Source organism: Mesoplodon mirus (genome assembly GCF_964341445.2).
Source record: "Mesoplodon mirus genome assembly, chromosome: 13".
NCBI classification, from domain to species: domain Eukaryota; kingdom Metazoa; phylum Chordata; class Mammalia; order Artiodactyla; family Ziphiidae; genus Mesoplodon; species Mesoplodon mirus.
In genome coordinates, this window is record NC_138989.1 from 42,499,924 (window position 1) to 42,522,182 (window position 22,259).

Consider the following 22,259-nt stretch of genomic DNA (forward strand, 5'->3'; position numbering starts at 1 on the left):
GATTTTCCCTTGGGGCAGCTCAACCCTAAATTAATTATACGAAAATAGGCACATTTTACAGACTGTAAAATTATACGCCATGCTTAAACATTTAAAAGAAAGAAATGGAAGTTTTTTTTTCACAGTGTCAAATGCAATGCTCATTCTAACGACGCTATACAGCCAAGCCCGCAGAAAAACAGTGATGAAGCGTGATTGAGTTCTTACTTTGTTACCGTTCTCTGAAATCGGTCTTCCACACTGTTTCCTTAAAAAGAAGCCTGTGGAAAGTATAGTCCGGGCTCTTCAAGGAACACGCAACTGGGGATACCAAGGAGAGAGCTGAACGCGGATACCGCAGTTTTCCAAGAGCTGTCTGGCCTCGCCACGTGGTAGATTTTTGGCAACTCGCCCCTCCTTCCTCAGGATTCAGAGGCGGATTCTAACGCCCTCTGGAGCCGTCCCTACTGACGTCACGAGCGCGATTCCAGTCTGTGGCCAATCACGCGGCCGGGTTCTGGGGGAAGCCCGGGGCAGCGGCGGTAGCTGGTGCGCGTGCGCGAGGTCTCCGCGTGGCTATATAAACATGGCTGGCGTGGTCGCGCAGAGGGGCCGTGCGGAGCGCGCGTAGGGGGGCTTTGGGCCGCTCTGGGTTTGTAGTTTTGAAATTTCTGGCGGGGGAATCCGCCGCGCAGAGTTTTGGTGGAAGGTGGGAGCCGAAGTGACGCCCTTCCGGGAGCCGCGCAGCCGGGCTCCGCTGCATCTGGTCGCGAGGCTGAGGGGCCGGGTTGAGCCGGCGCACGTGTGAGCGCCGCTGAGGAAGCGGCGAGCGGCCGAGCAGGTGTGGCTGCCGGCGGGGCCGCGCGGACTGGAGGAAGGTCCGGGACGCCGGGGTCCCGCTGTCCAGCCGGCGCCGGTCACTGACTCGTGTGGCGGCCCCGGCGCCTCTCCCTAGCGATGCTGTGGAGCCGGAACTGCACTGGAGTCGGCTGCCGCTTGTCAAGCGTCCCCTCGCCTGTGCTCCCGGAACGGCGGCGCCTCAGCTGCCGCTGATCCACCTGGGGATGCCCGCGGGCCTCACAGAACCGGCCGGCGCCGCTCCCCCCGCCGGTGTGGGCGCCTCTGGGACCGTGACCATGGCCCCCGCCGCGGCTCTGCCCGTCCGGGTGGAAAGCACTCCGGTGGCCTTGGGCGCCGTGACTAAGGCTCCTGTCAGTGTCTGCGTGGAGTCCACGGCGTCCCAGCCGCTGCGGTCCCCCGTGGGGACCCTGGTGACTAAAGTGGCTCCTGTCAGTGCTCTTCCTAAACTCAGCAGCGGCCCTCGTCTGCCAGCTCCTCAGATTGTCGCTGTGAAAGCACCCAACACCACAACAATCCAGTTGCCTGCTAATTTTCAGCTTCCTCCAGGTATGTCGCTCACCTTTTCCGGCTTATCCCTCGGGCCGGCCAGCGGTGACACGGGAAACGTCGCAGCCCGGGATTGCGCCTTCTTGCTGGGAGTTCTAAAAAACTCAGCCAAGAGAACCTTTCATAATCTTGACTTTGCGGGGCAGTGATTTGGCGTTACAATCAAGATAGCCTCTTTGAGTCCTTACTGCATAGTTTTTCTTTTCCTATTTAAAGAGAGCATCTTTTCCCTTAAGTGACACAGGAAAAGCTGGAGCAGCATATTCAGGAGGGCCTTTGAGGCACTGGCTCTTAGGTGCGGGAAGGTAAAGAGTATCGCTAAAGTTTATTTTCATATGGAGAAAGGATCAATTTTTATATCCACAAGCTTAGATTACTATGTTAAAAAAAAGTGTTTTTAAAAGGCTCTTGTGTGTTAAGACCGGAAGTGAATTTTAAATTTAAGCAAGCCTAAGTAAGTTTACTGCTTAGAAATGAATAATGTTGCTTCCCGCACAATCTTCAGATGTGTGATGATTGTAAGTAACTTTGAGTTAGAAGGATCCCTCTCACAGGGAGCAAATGCCAGAGTTGACAGGTCAGAGCCATGAGGTGGTTATTTGTGAAGCATTGTGTGGATGCTACTGTTAATGAGCCTGTGACTACTTTTTATACTAGAGTGTCCTCTGGGGGGCTGTTTTTCATGACTGAGACCAAGGTTTTGCTTTGTGCTCATTTGCATATTGTAAATATGCAGAGTGGTGTTTGAGTTTTCTACCTTGTCTTCTTTTCTCAAATGAAAGTCACTTGGAATTTCAGTGGGGAAAAAAAGCACATGTTATCTTCTTTGGAAAAAAACTCTACTCATAATTTGATTGTTTTCTATGTATTTTGCTGAGCAGCAATGGGCACTCTGACCCCCAAAGGTGGTAAAGAAGTGGAAGCATTTGGTTCACGTGATGTCAGTTTCCCCAAGCAAAATGAGGGTGCCTCTTTTGGAGCTAATGTTCTGTGATAGCTGTGTTTTAGTTTTGTATTGTACACAACGTACCTACACTTAAGGCTGTGTGCACCGCTGGATACATTTTCTGCTGGTTCTAAATTGTCATCCTACATGCACTCTTATAAAGTAGCTATGAATGTGTTTGAATGAAATTACTCCTAATTTGTTAAAAACAAGATTCCTATCTAGTCAGTGAAGTTTGTTTAGAAACAATCAAAAAAGTATTAAGAGAGAAGAACTTTCAAGAGTGGAAACTTGCTGGTAAGTGGGAACGGATCACTTATTGAGGGCGTACTGTGCTAAGCACTTTTTAAAAAAATTGAGCTACAATTGACAATACAACATTATATTGCTGGGAAGTTTTCATCCATTATTATTATTATACATTATTTATATTCTTTTGTTTGCTGGTCATAATAGATATATAGCAAATAAGGAAAAAGGTCTCTGAGGGTAAAGAATTTGCCCAATGCCAGACAAGTCATAGATGTCAGAGGGAATTTGAATTCAGGTCTGTTTAACTCTACTCTTTCCGCAACACTGTGCTTACCACTTGGTGTGTGTACAATATGCCTCCTTGCGTAGCAATGTTAAAAGGCGATTTATAGAATTTTAGAGCCTGATCTTTTTATTACACAGAGAAACACAAACTGAAACTTGCTAGAGCAAAACAGCAGCAAACCAGGACCACAGCCTAAGTATGCACTACACTAAAACTTGTTATGCTGTCGACCATGGATAAACTCCCACAAAAGAGAGGAGATGAATTGCCTTTAGGAGTTGTTATTTAGAGAGGAGGTGAGAAGGTACCTTGAAGAGCAGCTTTTGGAATTTCTGCTGAGGTGTAGCAGAAGCACATACTCATATTTGTGTTCACACAGATGCACAATAAGATAACCGATACTTGAGGAATGACATAGAAACACTGATTAAAATAACATTTTAAAAAGGTCTTGTTCTACTTTTATATACTGAGGATTAGCAGAGGATTGCTCAAGGATGCTTAAATTACATAGGAGTCAGCTCTGATTTTCCCAAGGTAATGAATACTTTAAGTATTTGATTTCTCTTTACTTCAGAATTTCCTCTGTGAACAGAACTAGTTTTAAAAAATATGCATATGCACCACAGGTTTTTCTAGGGAGCAGGAGCTGGAAACAAAAAGGGGGGCATTGTGAGGAAATGAAAGAAACTGTAGCAAAGCCCTGAAGATTATTCTGTCGAATATTTTTTGTAATCTCTTCAGTCTTCTTTTTTATGAATTTGTGGGATTTAGACCGACTGTGGCTCTTTCCGTTTTTGGTATTCTGTGTCCCTTCTATCATGTATTTCAGAGTGATGAGTAAGGACTTGATTGCTTCTTTTATGTCATAGACTGTGCTTCATAAATTCTGCTTCTCAGTCTTACTGTACAGAAGTTTGTGAAAGTTGCTTGTGAAATGGTTCGGGTCCTTTTTCATCAACTCCTTCATGCTGAGACATGGTATAGGTTTTGCATTTCTCAAATTCCTGTATTCGTTCCTGGATAATCTTCGTGGTTCTTGTTTCCACCCTAGCTTTATCAAGGGAATAGTACATGATCATCTGCTCCCACAGTTGTAACAGTGCTCCTGGACGTCATGAAATGAGAGGCAATTGTCTTCAGTGTTCACCATATGCGCCCTCCACTGTTTGGGTTTCTAAGGCTGTGAAGTCACTTTAACTCATTTTTGAGTTAGAAAGACTCAGAGGTTGTGGACCTTAAGGCATTAATAACAACTACCACCAATAACTTTAAAGTTCATAAATTTGCTCATATTGTCTCATTTGATCCCTTTAACAGTCCTGCAAAGTAAGTGTAAGTCTCTCAGTCCACAAACATGGGATGTCTTTCCATTTATATAGATGTTTAATTTCTTTCAGCAACAGTTTGTAGTTTCCAGAGTATTGCTTTTGCACTTCTTTTGTTAAATTTATTCCTAAAGTATATTATTTTTGATGCTATTGTAAATAGAATTTTTTTAAATTCCATTTATAGTTAGTCATTGGAAATGTATAGAAATACAGTTGATTTTTTTTAATACAGTTGATCTTGTATCCTTCTTCCTAGCTGAACTCATTTATTAATTTTAATGGCTTTTTTCGTGGATTTGTTTGGATTTTTATATAGAAGATCATAGTAGTTTTACTTTCTATTCTGGATGCCTTTTATTTTATTTTCTTGCTTAATTGCCCTGGTTAGAACTCTCAGTATAATGTTAAATGAAAGTGGTAGTGATTATAGGCATCTTTGTCTCATTCCTCATCTCAAATGTTCCTGATCTTAGGGGAAGAGCATTTAGTCTTTCACCACTAAGTATGATGTTCGCTGTGGGTCTTAAACCAACCTTGCATGCTGAGATAAATATCACTTGGTCATGGGGTATAACACTTTTTAAATGTTGCTGGATTCAGTTGGTAGTACTTTGTTGAGAATTTTTGCGTTGGTATACATAAGACATTTTGGTCTCTGGTTTTCTTGTGATGTCTTTGTTTGGTTTTAATATCAGGGTAATACCGACCTTACAGAATGAATTGACACATTTCCTCTTCTGGTTTTTAGAAGAATCTGTGAAGGATTTATTTTTCCTTAAATGTTTGGTAGAATTCATCAGTGAAGCCATCTGGAACTGAGCTTATCTTGTGGATACTATTTTTGATTATTAATTCAATCTGTGTTTGTTAGAGATCTATTCAGGTTGCCCATTTTCTTAAGTTAGTTTTAGTAGTTTATGTGTTTCTAAGAATTTGTCTATTTCATATTATTTATCCAGTTTATTGGTTTATGATAGGTCATAGTATTCTATTATAATCCTTCTTACTGTAAGATTAGTGGTCATATCCCCTCTTTCATTCCTAATTTTAGCAAATTGAGCCTTCTCTCCTTTTCTCTTAGTTAATCTAGGTAAAGATTTGTCAATTTTGTTGGTCTGTTCAGAGACCAACTTTTGTTTTGATTTTTCTCAGTAGTTTTTCTATTCTCTATTGTATTGACCCCTGCTCTAATCTTTATTAATTTTCTTTCGTCTGCTTGCTATAGTTTTTATTTTGTTTTTTCCCCAATGTCTTAAGATAGAAGGTTAAGTTATTAATTCAAATAATCCTTCTTTTATTTTTTTGAAATGCAAATATAATAATGTCTCTCCTACTTGAAATCCTTCAGGCCTTCCCACATCTCCTCAGATCTTTTTTTTTATATATATATAAATTTATTTATTTATTTATTTATTTATTTTTAGCTGTGTTGGGTCTTCATTGCTGCGCGTGGGCTTTCTCTAGTTGCGACGAGCAGGGGCTACTCTTTGTTGTGGTGCGCGGGCTTCTCATTGTGGTGGCTTCTTTTGTTGCAGAGCATGAGCTCTAGGCGTGCGGGCTGCAGTAGTTGTGGCTTGTGGGCTCTAGAGCGCAGGCTCAGTAGTTGTGGCGCACGGGCTTAGTTGCTCTGTGGCATGTAGCATCTTCCCGGACCAGGGCTCGAACCTGCGTTCCCTGCATTGGTAGGCAGATTCTTAACCACTGTGCCACCAGGGAAGCCCTAATCCTTCTTTTAAAATAGAGTGATTTACAACAACAGTTGACCTGTGTACAACACGGGTTTGAACTGCACAGGTCCACTTATACTCAGATTTTTTTCAATAAGTGTATACTGTGCTACGATGTGAGCTGCAATCAGTTGAATCTGTGGATGCGGAACTTCAGATATGGAGGGCCAACTGTAAAGATACATGCAGATTTTCAATGGAACAAGGGTGTGGGGCATCAGTATCTCCAACTCCCATGTTGTTCAGGGTCAGCTGTATAAATTTCCCTTAAACACTACTTTAGCTGCATCACATAAATTTGGGTATGTTGTGTCTTCATTTTCATTCATCTCAAAGTATAGTCCAGTTTCCCTTGTGATTTCTTAATTGACCAACTGGCTACTTAGGAGTAATTAATTTCTACATATTTGTGAGTTCCCCTAATTTCTTTTTGTTACTGATTTCTAATTTCATTCCATTGTAGTTGGAGACCACACATTGTATGATTTCAGTCCTTTTAAATTTATTTAAACTTGTTTTATATCCTAGCATGTAGTCTATCCTGAGACTGTTCCACATACACTTAAGAAGAATGCTGTTGTTGGGTGGAGTATACTATTGATGTGTTTTAGGTATGGTTGGTTTATATTGCTGTTCATGATTTCCTAGTTGATCTTCTACCTAGACATCTATCTTTCATTGAAAGTAGAGTGTTGAGGTCCCCCAAGTATTATTGTTGAATTCTCTATTTTTTTCCTTCGTTTATGTCAACATGTCTTCATATATTTTGGGCTTTGTTGTTTGGTGCATATATGTTTGTAATTGTTAGATCTTCCTGATCCATTGGCTGTTTTATCGATTATAAAGTACCACTCTTTATCTCCAGTAACACATTATGTTTTACTCTATTGTCTGATATTAGTATGGCCATTCCAGTTTTCTTATGGTTGCTGTTGGATGATGTCTTTTCTGTCCTTTTACTTTGACCTTTTTAGTGTCTTTGAGTCTAAAGTGTGTCTTCTGTAGGCAGCATATAGTAGAATCCTATTTTATAATTGGGTCTGACACTTTTTGCCTTTTGATTGGATTATTTAATCCATTCACATTTAATGTTACTGATATAGTTGGGTTTAGGCCTGCCATTTACTTTTGTTTCTATATATTTTCTCTTTTTTGTTCTTCCTCTGTTCCCTCTTTCCTTTGCATTAAGTGAATATTTTCTAGTGCAACATTTTAATTCCTTTAGTGATTGCTCTTACAATATGCATCTTATTAAAATTTACTTCACATTTATATTAACTTGTTTCAGTGAGATGTAGAAACACTTTTCCTATTTAGCTCATTTTCCTCTTCTTTATTTTTGTGCTATTATTGCTCTACATATTGCATCTAGATATGTTACAAACCCAACAATACCTTGTTATAATTATTACCTTATGTAATTATATGTCTTTTAAAAGATGCTGACAGAAGAAAAGATCACAAGGATATATTTGTAGCATTTGTTTTATTCCTTCTTATTTACCATTCCTAGTTTTCTTCATTTGTTCCTATAGATTCCAGTTACCATCTGAAGTCATTTCCTTAGTGCAGTACAACTTTGCTCCTGACCACTTTCTTTGTGTTATTGTTCACAAATACGTTACATTTCTAATATGTTATAGGTTCAAGAATACAATTATGTATATTGTTCTATATAGTTGTTTTTTAAACCCATTAAGATAAAGCAGTAATATGCATATAAATTATATAATTAACTTTACCAGTGCCCTTTTCATGTGAGTTTGAGTTACTTTCTGGAGTCTCTTGTTTTCAGCCTGAAGAACTTCATTTAGTATTTCCTGTCTGGTTTGTCTGCTAGCACTCAGTCCTCTAAGGAGGATGTCTTTTTTTTTTTTTTTTTAAGTTTTTATTGGGGCATATTTGATTTACAATGTTGTGTTAGTTTCAGGTGTACAGCAAAGTGAATCTGTTTTACATATACATATATCCACTCTTTTTTTAGATTCTTTTCCCATATAGGCCATTACAGAGTATTGAGTAGAGTTCCCTGTGCTATACAGTAGGTTCTTATTAGTTATCTATTTTATATATAGTAGTGTGTATATGTGAATCCCAGTCTAGGATGTCTTTATTTTGTCTCCTTTTTTGACAGATATTTTCAGGGAATATCTGATTGTTGGTTGATAGTTGTTTTTTTTTGTTTTTTGTTTTTTCCCCAGCAAGTGGAATGTGTCATACCCCTGCTGTCTGGCCTCCATTGTTTCTAATGAGAAGTTAGCTGTTAATCCTATTAATGCAGTACTCTTGTACATTTTTCCCCTGGTGTTCTCAAGATTTTCTCTTTGTACATTTTTATCATGTTGTGTCTTGGTGTGGGTCTCTTTGCATTTATCTTACTTAGAGTTCGTTGAGCTACTTGGATGTTTAGATTATTTTTCATCAAATTTGGGAAATTGTCAGCCATTATTTCTTTGAATATGTTTTCTGTTCCTATCTCTCTCTCTCTCTCTCTCTCTCTCCCCCCCTCCCTCCCCACCTCCCTCCTTCCCCTCCCTCCCCCGCTCTTTCTGGTACTCACATTATGCCTATGTTGGTGTGCCTATCATTGTCCTGCGTTTCTATGAAGCTCTGTTCATTTTTCTTGAAATGCTTTTTTCTCTCAGTTCTTTGGATTGCATAATCTCTATTGAACTATCTTCAAGTTCACTGACTTATCTTCTGTTCATTCAAGTCTGCTGTTAAGCCTCTCTAGTGAAATTTTTATTTCAGTTATTGTACTTTTTTTTTTTTTTTTTTGCTGTATGCGGGCCTCTCACTGTTGTGGCCTCTCCCGTCGCAGAGCACAGGCTCCGGATGCGCAGGCTCAGCGGCCATGGCTTAGGGGCCTAGCTGCTCCGCGGCCTATGGGATCCTTCCGGACCGGGGCACAAACCCGTGTCCCCTGCATTGGCAGGCGGGCTCTCAACCACTGTGCCACCAGGGAAGCCCTCAGTTACTGTACTTTTTAACTACAGAATTCCTTTTTTTATAATATTTATTTCTCTAATGGTATTCTCTATTTGTTGAGATCATCATCATCATATCTTCCTTCTTTAAGCATGATTTCCTTTAGTTTCTTGACATATTTATTACAGTTACTTTGATATCTTTGTTAAATCTAACATCTAGTCCCTCATAGGTGGTTTCTGTTGCCTGCCTTTTTCTGTCACACTTTTCTTTTTCTTTGTATGTCTTGTAATTTGTTAAGCAAAACATATATATATATATATATATATATATATATATATATATTTTTTTTAAGAAGATGTTGGGGGTAGGAGTTTATTAATTAATTAATTTATTTTTGCTGTGTTGGGTCTTCATTTCTGTGTGAGGGCTTTCTCTAGTTGTGGCAAGTGGGGGCCACTCTTCATCGCGATGCGCGGGCCTCTCACTATCGCGGCCTCTGTTGTTGCGGAGCACAGGCTCCAGACCCGCAGGCTCAGTAGTTGTGGCTCACGGGCCTAGTTGCTCCGCGGCATGTGGGATCCTCCCAGACCAGGGCTCGAACCCGTGTCCCCTGCATTGGCAGGCAGATTCTCAGGGAATCTGAGATTCCAGGGAAGCCCCAAAACTAATATATTATAGCAAGTCTAGATACTGGTCTTTACTTCCCTGAGTGGGTTATTGTTGTTTGTTTGTTTGTTTATTTTTTTAAATGGCTGTGTTATTTTAGTGAAGTCTCTTTTCCTCACAGGGTACAGCTTTGGGCATAAGCACAGCCACCCTGGGATGACAGTGGTTTTAGCAGGGCTCTTTTTGACTGTTTCTTTCTCTGATCTCTCTGTTAAGCTTTCTGCTTCAGCTGGTGTCACGCCTAACTGTTAGGCTCCACTCACTGCCAGCCAGTTACCCTCTTGTTTTCAGCAGTGCCCTAGAGCCTAGTCTGATTCAATTAAATGTGGACTCCTTTACAAGGGGTAGTTTTTGAGGTCATTGCTTGAGGTTCTGACCCCCAGAAGGGCCCTTCTTAGTTGTTTCTTTATCTTGTTCTCTCTCGTAAACTGGAGATATGCCTGTGACTTAGCTTATATCTGTCATGAAGATACCAGAAACCTTCTAATTGTTCTGTTGTACTTGAGAGTGACCTTAGCCTTGACCTTTCCCACACTCTGTTGGAAATAAAGTCAGTTTCTTTTGGGAGATGTTTGGAGCAAGTACCCAGGGCTGTGGCATGTTTCTTTCTGAGTGATATCCATGTTTTAGAAGTGGGGTACTGGGCATGGGTGGTAGCCTCTGGTCTTTCTGCTTACCTCTTCCAGTGTGGAACCTCCACCCTATGAAAGAACTGGGGTGAGGGTGATTGGGCCACAAGTATTCTCTGAGCCATCCCTGGGGTAAAGCCTTCCCTTTCTGAGTAGGGATGGGTGAAACAAGAAGCCTGGAAACTCTTGGATGCACTTATTTAAAATTTGTTCTCTTCTGTATGCAAGTTGGGGTGGCAGAGATAGGAAATGCTAATGGCCTGCTTCTCCCAGGGAGATACCATAGCCCTCAACTAGGAGTTTGGGGAAGAGGGAGGCCTTGTGTTGTCCACAATGCCTGAACTGAGAAAGGAGAGGGAGTGGGTCATGGTTCAGATGCCACAGATTCTTGCTGTTCTGAGTTTTAGTAGATTCTCTTTAATAATTGTCTAGTCATTTTCTGTGTGCTTTAGGGCATTCCCAAAGACTTTAAATGGTTGTTTTTAAAAATAATTTTCACGTTATGCTTGTTTTTCTGGGGAGTGGCTTTACTGAGCTTTTCATGCTGCCATTCCAGAAATGGAACTCCAGCTATGAATATTCTTGTTTGTACCTCCTACTTACATGGACAGCAGTCTCTTTACATTAGAAATACTGGGTTAGAGGGTGTGCAAATTGGAACCAGTTTGGCACAACAGTGTAGAGTTGAACAAAGCAGTTGTACCAAATTACACTATCAGCCTAAAGATGTTGAGAGTTTTTGTTGCTGCACATCTCTCTAACACTTAATATTGTCACTGGACTTCTTAATTTTTTTCTGTCTAGGTAGATATAAAGTGATATCTCACTGTGGTCTTAATTTACCTTTCCCTGTCACTGGTATCTGTGTTTCTTTTTTGCATTTTGGATATTTGTTCCTTGAATATACGTGAACTAAAATTTTCTCCAATTTTTTCTTTTTTAGTTTTATTTATTTATTTTTAATTTATTTATTTTTGGCTGTGTTGTGTGTTTGTTGCTGCGCAGGGGCTTTCTCTAGTCGCTGTGAGCAGGGGCTACTCTTCGTCGCGGTGCGTGGGCTTCTCATTGTGGTGGCTTCTCGTTGCAGAGGACAGGCTCTAGGCACGTGGGCTCAGTAGTGTGGTGCATGGGCTTAGTTGCTCCACGGCATGTGGGATCTTCCTGGACTGGGGATCGAACCTGTGTCCCCTGCCTTGGCAGGTGGATTTTTAACCACTGCACCACCAGGGAAGTCCCTAAATTTTCTCCAATTTTGTGGTTTGTCTTTTTACCTGATGATATCTTTTGCTGAACAAAAGTTTTTAAAATATAGTTGTGGGCTTCCCTGGTGGCGCAGTGGTTGAGAGTCCGCCTGCCAATGCAGGGGACACGGGTTCATGCCCCAGTCCGGGAAGATCCCACATGCCGCGGAGCAGCTGGGCCCGTGAGCCATGGCTGCTGGGCCTGTGCATCCAGAGCCTGTGCTCCGCAACGGGGAGAGGCCACAGCAGTGAGAGGCCCGCGTACCGCAAAAACAAACAAAATAAATAAATAAAATAAAATAAAATATAGTTGTATGTATCAAACTTTACTTATTTAAGAAATTTTTCCCTATCCCCGTTCAGAATGACAGTTTTCTACATTGTCTGAAAGTTTAAAAGTTTTTACTTTTTATTCTTGTATCCTTAATGCCCTTGGTTTTTTGTGTATGGTGTGAAACTTTTCATCTTTTCCACTAGTTAATTGAACAAGCCCTATTTATTGAATAGTATCTCTTTTTCTCACTGATCTGCAGTGCTTTTAGAAAAATTTGATATGACGTATCTGTGGGCTATTTGGGGTCTATTTGGGGGTTTTCTATTCTACTCCATTGGTCAGTTTGTGTAGTCTTGTGCTGTTACCATACCATCTTACTATAGCATTATAAATAGTTTGATGTCATGAGGAAAAGTGTTTTGCCTTCTTCAGGAGTATCTTGTTCATATGTTTAGACTTTTAATATTTTAAATAGCTTTGAGTGACAACATTTTTTCCATATTATATATCTTAATTAGCAGACATGGAATTCAGTATGTACTAACTAATCACTTATTCAGAACATTTTATAGCACTGAAAGAAGTGGGAGAACAATATGTGATGATAATACTTCATTTATTAGCTCACATTTTGTTTTCTTTTAACTATAGGAACAGTGTTAATCAAAAGTAACAGTGGTCAGTTGATGTTGGTATCTCCTCAGCAAGCTGTAACAAGAACCGAGACCACAAGTAACATAACTTCAAGGCCAGCTGTACCAACGAATACTCAAACAGTCAAAATCTGTACAATGCAGGTAATGTACATTAAAGTTTTTTTCATCCTCCTCAGTTTTCCAGCAGTTATCTTCATATAGATGTGTATATATTTGCCAGTGAAAATAATAGAAGAGATGGTTCTGCTCAACTTTTTGAATTAAGCTACTTTCTTTGAATATGTTCATTTAATCTAGGTGTTTGGTTTTGTCGTTTGGCAAAACTAATAAGTTAATCTTTGTACTCAAAGATTTTCTTGTCCTCAAGGGGATATTCAAAGGGCTATGTGCATCTCTAAACGGGAAGAAAATAGCCATTCTGCTTCAATTTTAATTTGTGGTAAAACATTAACACTACAATTTATAGTATTCTTTTTTATCCATATCATATAGGAATTACCTTTAAAAAATTAGAAATCTGCTGTAATATTTCATTAACTTGGCGTTGTTAGAAGATGATTTATTTTACATACATGATCGTCTTTCTAGGTAACTAAAGCTTATCCTGTGTGTGCCAGAGTTAAAAAAAAAATATTTTTATGAGCATCTTTCTTTGGTTAAACAGAAAATGTGGAATGTAGTATAGTATTTTCTTAGTGAAGCAGGCTCACCCTAATAAAAAGTTTCATTGTATTCTGTGGTAATATCATTTTTTGCCAGTTTCCCCCAACCCACTCTCTCATAATTTGATATAGGTTCTCAGCCAGTCATTTTCTCTATTTCTATATCTGTCAATGATAGCTGCTCCTTCCCTTTCTTGTTTGCTATGGGTAGGTTAGCAGACTTTTGTTTATAATCATATATTAAATAAGAATCTAAGGGGGAGGGGCAAGATAGAGGTAGAAGATTAAGAGATACAAACTATATATAAAATAAATCAGCTACAAGGATATATTGTACAACACAGGGAATATAGACAATCTTTTAAAATAACTATAAATGGAGTATAACCTTTAAGAATTGTGAATTGACATGTTGTAAACCTGAAACTTATATAATACTGTACATCAACTATACTTCAATAAAGAAAAATGATAATTATGTGATATGATATAGATGTTAGCTAATGTTATGGTGGGAATCACACTGCAATATATAAACATATCAAATCACATTGTACACCTTAAATTTACGCAATGTTATATGTCAATTATATCACAAAAAATATAGTTTAAAGTTATTTTTAAAAAAAGACTAAAAGGATACCAGCAATAGAAATGACCAAAAAAAAAAAAAAAAAGTATCTGTATGTTTTCTGTGTGAGCCAAAGAGTAAAATTCAATATTTTAATGCAGAAATACTGTGATATTTATCTGTTTAATCAGTTGTCTCTTTAGGAATAAGAAATGAGTGTCAACTGGCTAATTGACGAGTTAGGTTAATAGTAGAAAATATGCATAAAATTCATGAGGTTATAAAACCAGTTATAACAAAGAAGTTTGCTGTGGTAAAGTGTTTTGATGTTTGCCATAGTACCGATTAATTTTAAATTAATAATGCTGATGACTCTGTACTATCTCCCCCTCCCCCCCAAGAATTCTAGTTCACAGTTAATCAAGAAGGTGGCAGTGGCACCTGTTAAACAACTGGCACAAATAGGAACTACTGTGGTAACCACTGTTCCGAAGCCTTCCCCAGTGCAAGTAAGTTGTGACTTGTGGCCATGTGCGCACTGGTTATTTTCTCATCTTTCGTTATTATTTATTGCTAGCTATTTCCTGAAGAGAGCAATTCAGTGATATGTGTGGACACTTATTAAACTGGGAACTGTTGGAAGTATGGGAAACACAAGATGAACATGGTGTATATTCTTGGAATATCAGATTTATTCAAATGTATTAAATTAATACAAATGCATCTAATGTTCATGTGTCACAGTGTCTAGAAGCAGGTGCTGGAACAGAATTTTGGTGTATGGGATATTTATTAGGGATTGATACCTGTGGAAGGGAAGGAGAGTAAGAGTTTGAACTAGATGCAGGTCCAATAAAGCCTCAGCCAACCTGATGGAGAGCTTTGGAGCAAGTGTGGCCCGTCAGAGTTGTCCCACTGTGTGCCAATGTGGTTGGATGAGCCATAATTTTCCCCCTGTCATCAGTCATGGGATGTGGACTCTCCAGGGAGAGTTGTGCTCATGGGCAGGTAGTTCTCTGTAGCCGAAGCAGACTCTGAAGGAGCTGACAATTGTCGTCTGTCTGAATAGCATTCCCAACAACTAGGATAACACAAATCTCTTTGTGATGGTGTATCACAGTCTACTTGAATTGCTGGGATGTACTTCCTCATATGCATTGGAAACCAGCTCTCCTTGGATTTCTATAGGTTTCTTCCCTGGAGAAGCAAAGGAGAGGAGGTTAGTAGGATGAACTACACTCCCCACTGCTGCAGCTGACTACCATCTAGTCCCCACTGCTGCAGCTGATACCATCTAGATTCCTCCCACACTCAACTACCAACTCTTCTGGTCTTAACTGGTAGTGTGATCAGACTTTTATCCCTGACAGGTCCAAGGTCCAAATTGCCACAGTCCTTTGAGGCAAGAGTTGTGTCACTTGTCCATTTATCATCACAATTGGGCAAGGAAATACCAAGAGGCACTTAAGTGGATCACCTGGATTCACTACATAAACTCCTCTTGGCCTTCATTGTGTAAAAGCTACCCTACCTATTCCAGTTCTCAGGTCAGTTACCCCTGTCATGATAATGACTCTTCTCTTTCCTGTTGGTCACTGGACACAGGGACCCTGAAGTGTCCAAGAGGCAGCCATGGTGTCTAGTTTATAGGGACTCTTGCTAGGTTCTTTGGTGAAAGTGTGCCAACTGTTGGCAGGAATGGGAAGCACAGGATCCCCCAGTGGGTCTTTGGGAGTAATGATAAGTGGATCCGTTCATCCTTCTACTCTTTGATTTCTTGGTTCTTCATATATTTGTCCTGTTGGGGACATAGTACCATATAGAATTTTTTGATTCAGTGAGTATACACTAAGTCTTAGAAGGTGGAGGATAGAATTCCATCTTCATAGAGTATTGTCTCTGAGTTTGCACTTCACCTGTGTTTTCTGCACACTGTTCTAATACTTTACTAGGCAGGCAGCTTCTGGATCATGCCATATATGATAATCAGTGGATCCCATGGTCATGGGACCACTGTTGTACTTCCTTTGCTGTATAGAAGATACATCTTCTTGAAGCATGTTATGTGAAATCCCATGCTGTGGATCAAACATGGTGTTTGGTGTTTCAGAATTACTTAACCATATTACTTCCTCTAACAGATATGGTGATCAGTGAACCTGATTTTAAACATAGTTTTTTTTTGTTGTTTTGTTTTTGTTGGTTTTTTTTTGCTAATAATGGCTACCATTTATTGAGCACTTAATGTGTTGGACACTTTTTAAGTGCTTTACATCCCTCATCTCATTTCATTTCATCCTGTGACTATTCTGTAAGGAAGTATTATCTCTATTTTATGTATGTGAAAATCGGTTTAGAGAAGTTAAGAAATTTGCATGATTTCTGCTAATATGTAGCAAAGGGGGCATTTGAACCATGGTCTCTGACTCTGGAAGCTCTGTTCTTAATGACCTCTGTGCTGATTGTCTCAAACTCTAGGTTCCACCTCCCCCCCACCCCCCTCCCTTAGGTTATTCTGGGGAGATCACTGGGCCAAAGGGTATGAATTTAGGCCTACTGATAGCTGCTATGTGTTGTAAGAAATAATTATGTTTCTTAAAATGGGATTTTTTTTTTTGATCAGTCAGAGGTGGACACCAAATAACACCACAGGAAGTTGTATGAAAGTGAAAGAGACTTCCTGTACTGACAGGTCCTAGAAGAGGGTGGCATGGAACGACATGCAGGGGGCCATATGGGAGGAGCACCGGGGCAGGCTCAACCAAACAAGTGGGGATCTGAGAGAGAATGAAGACCTGGGGGCAAGTGCCTTTGTTGAGGGTTGGTATGGAGTACACAAGCAAAAGACGTGAGGGGATTTCATTGGTGTGTTTGAATGTCATTATGTCACAGTTGGGAGAGCAGAAAGAGAACTTGTGGCAGGGACCAGCCTTATCACACTGGTGCACCTGGTCACCTGGGCAAGGCGTTGACAGCCTGTTTGTAGGGATGTTGAGGCACCAGAAAAATATGAAGTTCGAAGAATTTACAATACGGTTATTTTATGAAAGGTGTTTCAACTTCCACAGTATTTTGAGTAAATCAATTTTTTTGTATCTATTTATTAAAGATTTAGTACATATAGTTGTACTAAAATGGTATATATGTGTTGTTTAATTCTTTTCCTTGGGTTATTTTTCCATATATATGTCTACAGTTGCTATTTCCATGCAGGGTGTGTATAACTTTTCTTAATTTAGATTGATGCATATTTTAAGCTGAGTTGCTCCTTAGTGGTAGGCTAAGGCAGTAGAAATTATCAGTGAAGTTAGTGAATAATTTCTGTGTCCACTTTGAGAGGTAAAGCATCTCAGTTTTAGGCATTTCTTAGAAATAAGGAGCTAGAACTTGGATGACTCTCCTTAAAAGGCAATTTAGTCTGTTAAATTTGTGTACAATTAATTTCACTGACTCTTGTACATTAATATAACTGATTTTCACAATTTACTTCACATATACCCCAGGTCTTTTCTCTCCTGTCCCCTAGACATGCCTATTCAGTGCCAGTGCAGTCTTGCAAAGCATGGAAATAGCGTTGCCTGGTCTAGAATATTGAGATTTATGATTGAGTTTAAAACAGTCCATCCATTACTGCAGTGTGATTATATACATAGAGTAAGACCAGGATTGTGTGTTTCTCCATGCCTCTTAAGAGTTGCAGGTATCTGGTAAGGTACAGGTAGTAGCTATATTAAAAAGAGTTATGAAGGACAAATTTTGTGCTGGAGACAGAATAAAATATTGACAAGGAAAGTAGGAGTGCCACAAATGCTTCTTCTACTCACAAAAAATAGGACTTTTTTCCTGAGCTCACATTTCATTGGGCCTTATTTTGCTTCATAAGGAAGAGGGACAGTACTCCCCTGAGGAACCCCTCCCATCAGTCCTGCGAGGTAATCATAGTCAACAGCTAAAGTTCGACATTACTTTCTTAAATATAGTAGTACAGAGAATTAATGGTAGAGTATAAAACATACTCACTGAAAAAAGAGTATGTGTTTACATAAACCTAAAATGTTTATTAGAAGATCTCCAAAAGGATTCAGAGGGAACTGTACAGTACTTGTCCTTGAAGAGCAGGACTAGGGATAGACTAAGAATGAGACTTCATTTTCATTGTTGTCTTTGAGATCTGTTAATATTTAATAAAACTACTAATTTAGGTATGATTTTTAATTTTACCTTTTTTGCTTAACATTTCATAAGTTTTCATCTTCATCATTAATCAGTGTTTTAAATTTTTCCCATTTTTTTACCCCCAGAACATTCTTATCTAATATATGCTTCAGTCTTTCTAAAGTGGAAATTTTTGATGTATATTTTATTCACTTATATTGATGGTTGCAGAAAGAAATTTTCTTGAGGGTAATAACAACCTGACCTTTTTGTGTTGTATACCTGTAGAACACAAGTATTTAAATTAAAATGATGGTGCAGTGTTCAGTTTTCTGTGTGAATTGTAAATACTGTTCTCTCCCCCACCCTCAAACTTTACTCATGTTCTGTAACTTTTAGTGTTTGTCTTTAAAGTAAGATTGTTGCTTTATCTCAATCTGGTTGTCTAAATTATTACCCAATTTGTGATTTCTTATATTAAACTTTGTATCCTGCAGGTGGTGCTGTAATCACACCTTATTTAATAGAGGATAGAAGAAACAACCGAAATTCTTCTCAGTGTGAAAATAAGATAATCACATTTTGTAATATTTGTTATTACAAATTACAAAGCTATTACTGCTTTTCTAATAGTCTACATAAAAGCAGCTTATCTGAATATGAGACTATCAATAGATCTCTCAGATTTATACTTAATAAAAAGCAGAATATTATAAAATAAATTCTATATTTTCTTACAAAAACTTACTATTTCAAATTTTTTTGGAGAAGTATTTTTTTTACATCTTTATTGGAGTATAATTGCTTTACAATGGTGTGTTAGTTTCTGCTTTATAACAAAGTGAATCAGTTATACATATACATATGTTCCCATATCTCTTCCCTTTTGCGTCTCCCTCCCTCCCACCCTCCCTATCCCACCCCTCTAGGCAGTCACAAAGCACCGAGCTGATCTCCCTGTGCTATGCGGCTGCTTCCCACTAGCTATCTGTTTTACGTTTGGTAGTGTATATATGTCCATGCCTCTCTCTCGCTTTGTCACAGCTTACCCTTCCCCCTCCCCATATCCTCAAGTCCATTCTCTAGTAGGTCTGTGTCTTTATTCCTGTCTTACCCCTAGGTTCTTCATGACATTTTTTTTCTTAAATTCCATGTATATGTGTTAGCATATGGTACTTGTCTTTCTCTTTCTGACTTACTTCACTCTGTATGACAGACTCTGGGTCTATCCACCTCATTACAAATAGCTCAAATTCATTTCTTTTTATGGCTGAGTAATATTCCATTGTATATATGTGCCACATCTTCTTTATCCATTCATCTGTCGATGGACACTTAGGTTGTTTCCATCTCTGGGCTATTGTATATAGAGCTGCAATGAACATTTTGGTACATGACTCTTTTTGAATTATGGTTTTCTCAGGGTATATGCCCAGTAGTGGGATTGCTGGGTCATATGGTAGTTCTATTTTTAGTTTTTTAAGGAACCTCCATACTGTTTTCCATAGTAGTTATATCAATTTACATTGCCACCAACAGTGCAAGAGTGTTCCCTTTTCTCCACACCCTCTCCAGCATTTATTGTTTCTAGATTTTTTGATGATGGCCATTCTGACCGGTGTGAGATGATATCTCATTGTAGTTTTGATTTGCATTTCTCTAATGATTAATGATGTTGAGCATTCATGTGTTTGTTGGCAGTCTGTATAGTTTCTTTGGAGAAATGTCTATTTAGGTCTTCTGCCCATTTTTGGATTGGGTTGTTTGTTTTTTTGTTACTGAGCTGCATGAGCTGCTTATAAATTTTGGAGATTAATCCTTTGTCAGTTGCTTCATTTGCAAATATTTTCTCCCATTCTGAGGGTTGTCTTTTCGTCTTGTTTATGGTTTATGGTTTCCTTTGCAAAAGCTTGGAGTTTCATTAGGTCCCATTTGTTTATATTTGTTTTTATTTCCATTTCTCTAGGAGGTGGGTCAAAAAGGATCTTGCTGTGATTTATGTCATAGAGTGTTCTGCCTATGTTTTTCTCTAAGAGTTTGATAGTTTCTGGCCTTATATTTAGGTCTTTAATCCATTTTGAGCTTATTTTTGTGTATGGTGTTAGGGAGTGATCTAATCTCATACTTTTACATGTACCTGTCCAGTTTTCCCAGCATCTCTTATTGAAGAGGCTGTCCTTTCTCCACTGTACATTCCTGCCTCCTTTATCAAAGATAAGGTGACCATATATGTGTGGGTTTATCTCTGGGCTTTCTATCCTGTTCCATTGATCTGTCTTCCTGTTTCTGTGCCAGTACCATACTGTCTTGATTACTGTAGCTTTGTAGTAGAGTCTAAAGTCAGGGAGCCTGATTCCTCCAGCTCCGTTTTTCGTTCTCAAGATTGCTTTGGCTATTGGGGGTCTTTTGTGTTGCCATACAAATTGTGAAATTTTTTGTTCTAGTTCTGTGAAAAATGCCAGTGGTAGTTTGATAGGGATTGCATTGAATCTGTAGATTGCTTTGGGTAGTAGAGTCATTTTCACAATGTTCATTCTTCCAATCCAAGAACATGGTATATCTCTCCATCTATTTGTATCATCTTTAATTTCTTTCATCCGTGTCTTATAATTTTCTGCATACAGGTCTTTTGTCTCCTTAGGTAGGTTTATTCCTAGATATTTTCTTTTTGTTGCAATGGTAAATGGGAGTGTTTTCTTGATTTCACTTTCAGACTTTTCATCATTAGTGTATAGGAATGCCAGAGATTTCTGTGCATTAATTTTGTATCCTGCTACTTTACCAAATTCTTAGCTCTGGTAGTTTTCTGGTAGCATCTTTAGGATCCTCTATGTATAGTATCATGTCATCTGCAAACAGTGACAGCTTTACTTCTTTTCCTATTTGGATTCCTTTTATTTCCTTTTCTTCTGATTGCTGTGGCTAAAACTTCCAAAACTATGTTGAATAAGAGTGGTGAGAGTGGGCAACCTTGTCTTGTTCCTGATCTTAGTGGAAATGCTTTCAGTTTTTCACCATTGAGGACGATGTTGGCTGTGGGTTTATCATATATGGCCTTTATTATGTTGAGGAAAGTTCCCTTGATGCCTACTTTCTGCAGGGTTTTTATCATAAATAGGTGTTGAATTTTGTCAAAAGCTTTCTCTGCATCTATTGAGATGATCATATGGTTTTTCTCCTTCAATTTGTTAATATGGTGTATCACGTTGATTGATTTGCGTATATTGAAGAACCCTTGCATTCCTGGAATAAACCCCACTTGATCATGGTGTATGATCCTTTTAATGTGCTGTTGGATTCTGTTTGCTAGTATTTTGTTGAGGATTTTTGCATCTATGTTCATCAGTGATATTGGCCTGTAGTTTTCTTTCTTTGTGATGTCCTTGTCTGGTTTTGGTATCAAGGTGATGGTGGCCTCGTAGAATGAGTTTGGGAGTGTTCCTCCCTCTGCTATATTTTGGAAGAGTTTGAGAAGGATAGGTGTTAGCTCTTCTCTAAATGCTTGATAGAATTTGCCTGTGAAGCCATCTGGTCCTGGGCTTTTTTTTGTTGGAAGATTTTTAATCACAGTTTCAATTTCAGTGCTTGTGATTGGTCTGTTCATGTTTTCTATTTCTTCCTGATTCAGTCTTGGCAGGTTGTGCATTTCTAAGAATTTGTCCATTTCTTCCAGGTTGTCCATTTTATGGCATAGAGTTGCTTGTAGTAATCTCTCATGATCTTTTGTATTTCTGCAGTGTCAGTTGTTACTTCACCGTTTTCATTTCTAATTCTATTGATTTGAGTCTTCTCCCTTTTTTTCTTGATGAGTCTGGCTAATGGTTTATCAATTTTGTTTATCTTCTCAAAGAACCAGCTTTTAGTTTTATTGATCCTTGCTATCGTTTTCTTCATTTCTTTTTCATTTATTTCTGATCTGATTTTTATGATTTCTTTCCTTCTGCTAACTTTGGGGTTTTTTGTTCTTCTTTCTCTAATTGCTTTAGGTGCAAGGTTAGGTTGTTTATTTGAGATGTTTCCTGTTTCTTAAGGTAGGATTGTATTGCTATAAACTTCCCTCTTAGAACTGCTTTTGCTGCATCCCATAGGTTTTGGGTCGTCGTGTCTCCATTGTCATTTGTTTCTAGGTATTTTTTTATTTCCTCTTCAATTTCTTTAGTGATCACTTCGTTATTAAGTAGTATACTGTTTAGCCTCCACGTGTTTTTTATTTTTTACAGATCTTTTCCTGTAATTGATATCTAGTCTCATAGCGTTGTGGTCGGAAAAGATACTTGATACAATTTCAATTTTCTTAAAATTACCAAGGCTTGATTTGTGACCCAAGATATGATCTATCCTGGAGAATGTTCCATGAGCACTTGAGAAAAATGTGTATTCTGTTGTTTTTGGATGGAATGTCCTATAAATGTCAATTAAGTCCATCTTGTTTAATGTATCATTTAAAGATTGTGTTTCCTTATTTATTTTCATTTTGGATGATCTGTCCATTGGTGAAAGTGAGGTGTTAAAGTCCCCTACTATGAATATGTTACTGTCGATTTCC

The 22,259-nt window shown here is 38.8% G+C and overlaps 1 protein-coding gene and 1 long non-coding RNA gene across 2 annotated transcripts in view; one reads left to right on the top strand and one right to left on the bottom strand.

The window, feature by feature from the left end:
* The window catches only part of LOC309815136, a 32,033-nt gene extending 31,681 nt beyond the window's left edge, over window positions 1-352 (bottom strand). Inside the window, exon 1 of the long non-coding RNA XR_014295811.1 lies at window positions 208-352. This is a non-coding gene — a long non-coding RNA (uncharacterized lncRNA). The remainder of the gene's footprint in view (window positions 1-207) is intronic.
* A 212-nt stretch (window positions 353-564) lies between these two features.
* The window catches only part of TAF4B (TATA-box binding protein associated factor 4b), a 116,835-nt gene continuing 95,140 nt past the window's right edge, over window positions 565-22,259 (top strand). The window contains exons 1-3 of the mRNA XM_082641720.1: window positions 565-1,386; window positions 12,321-12,466; window positions 13,960-14,067. Coding sequence (XP_082497846.1) covers window positions 1,044-1,386; window positions 12,321-12,466; window positions 13,960-14,067 — 597 coding nt within the window. The 5' untranslated portion in view covers window positions 565-1,043. The remainder of the gene's footprint in view (window positions 1,387-12,320; window positions 12,467-13,959; window positions 14,068-22,259) is intronic.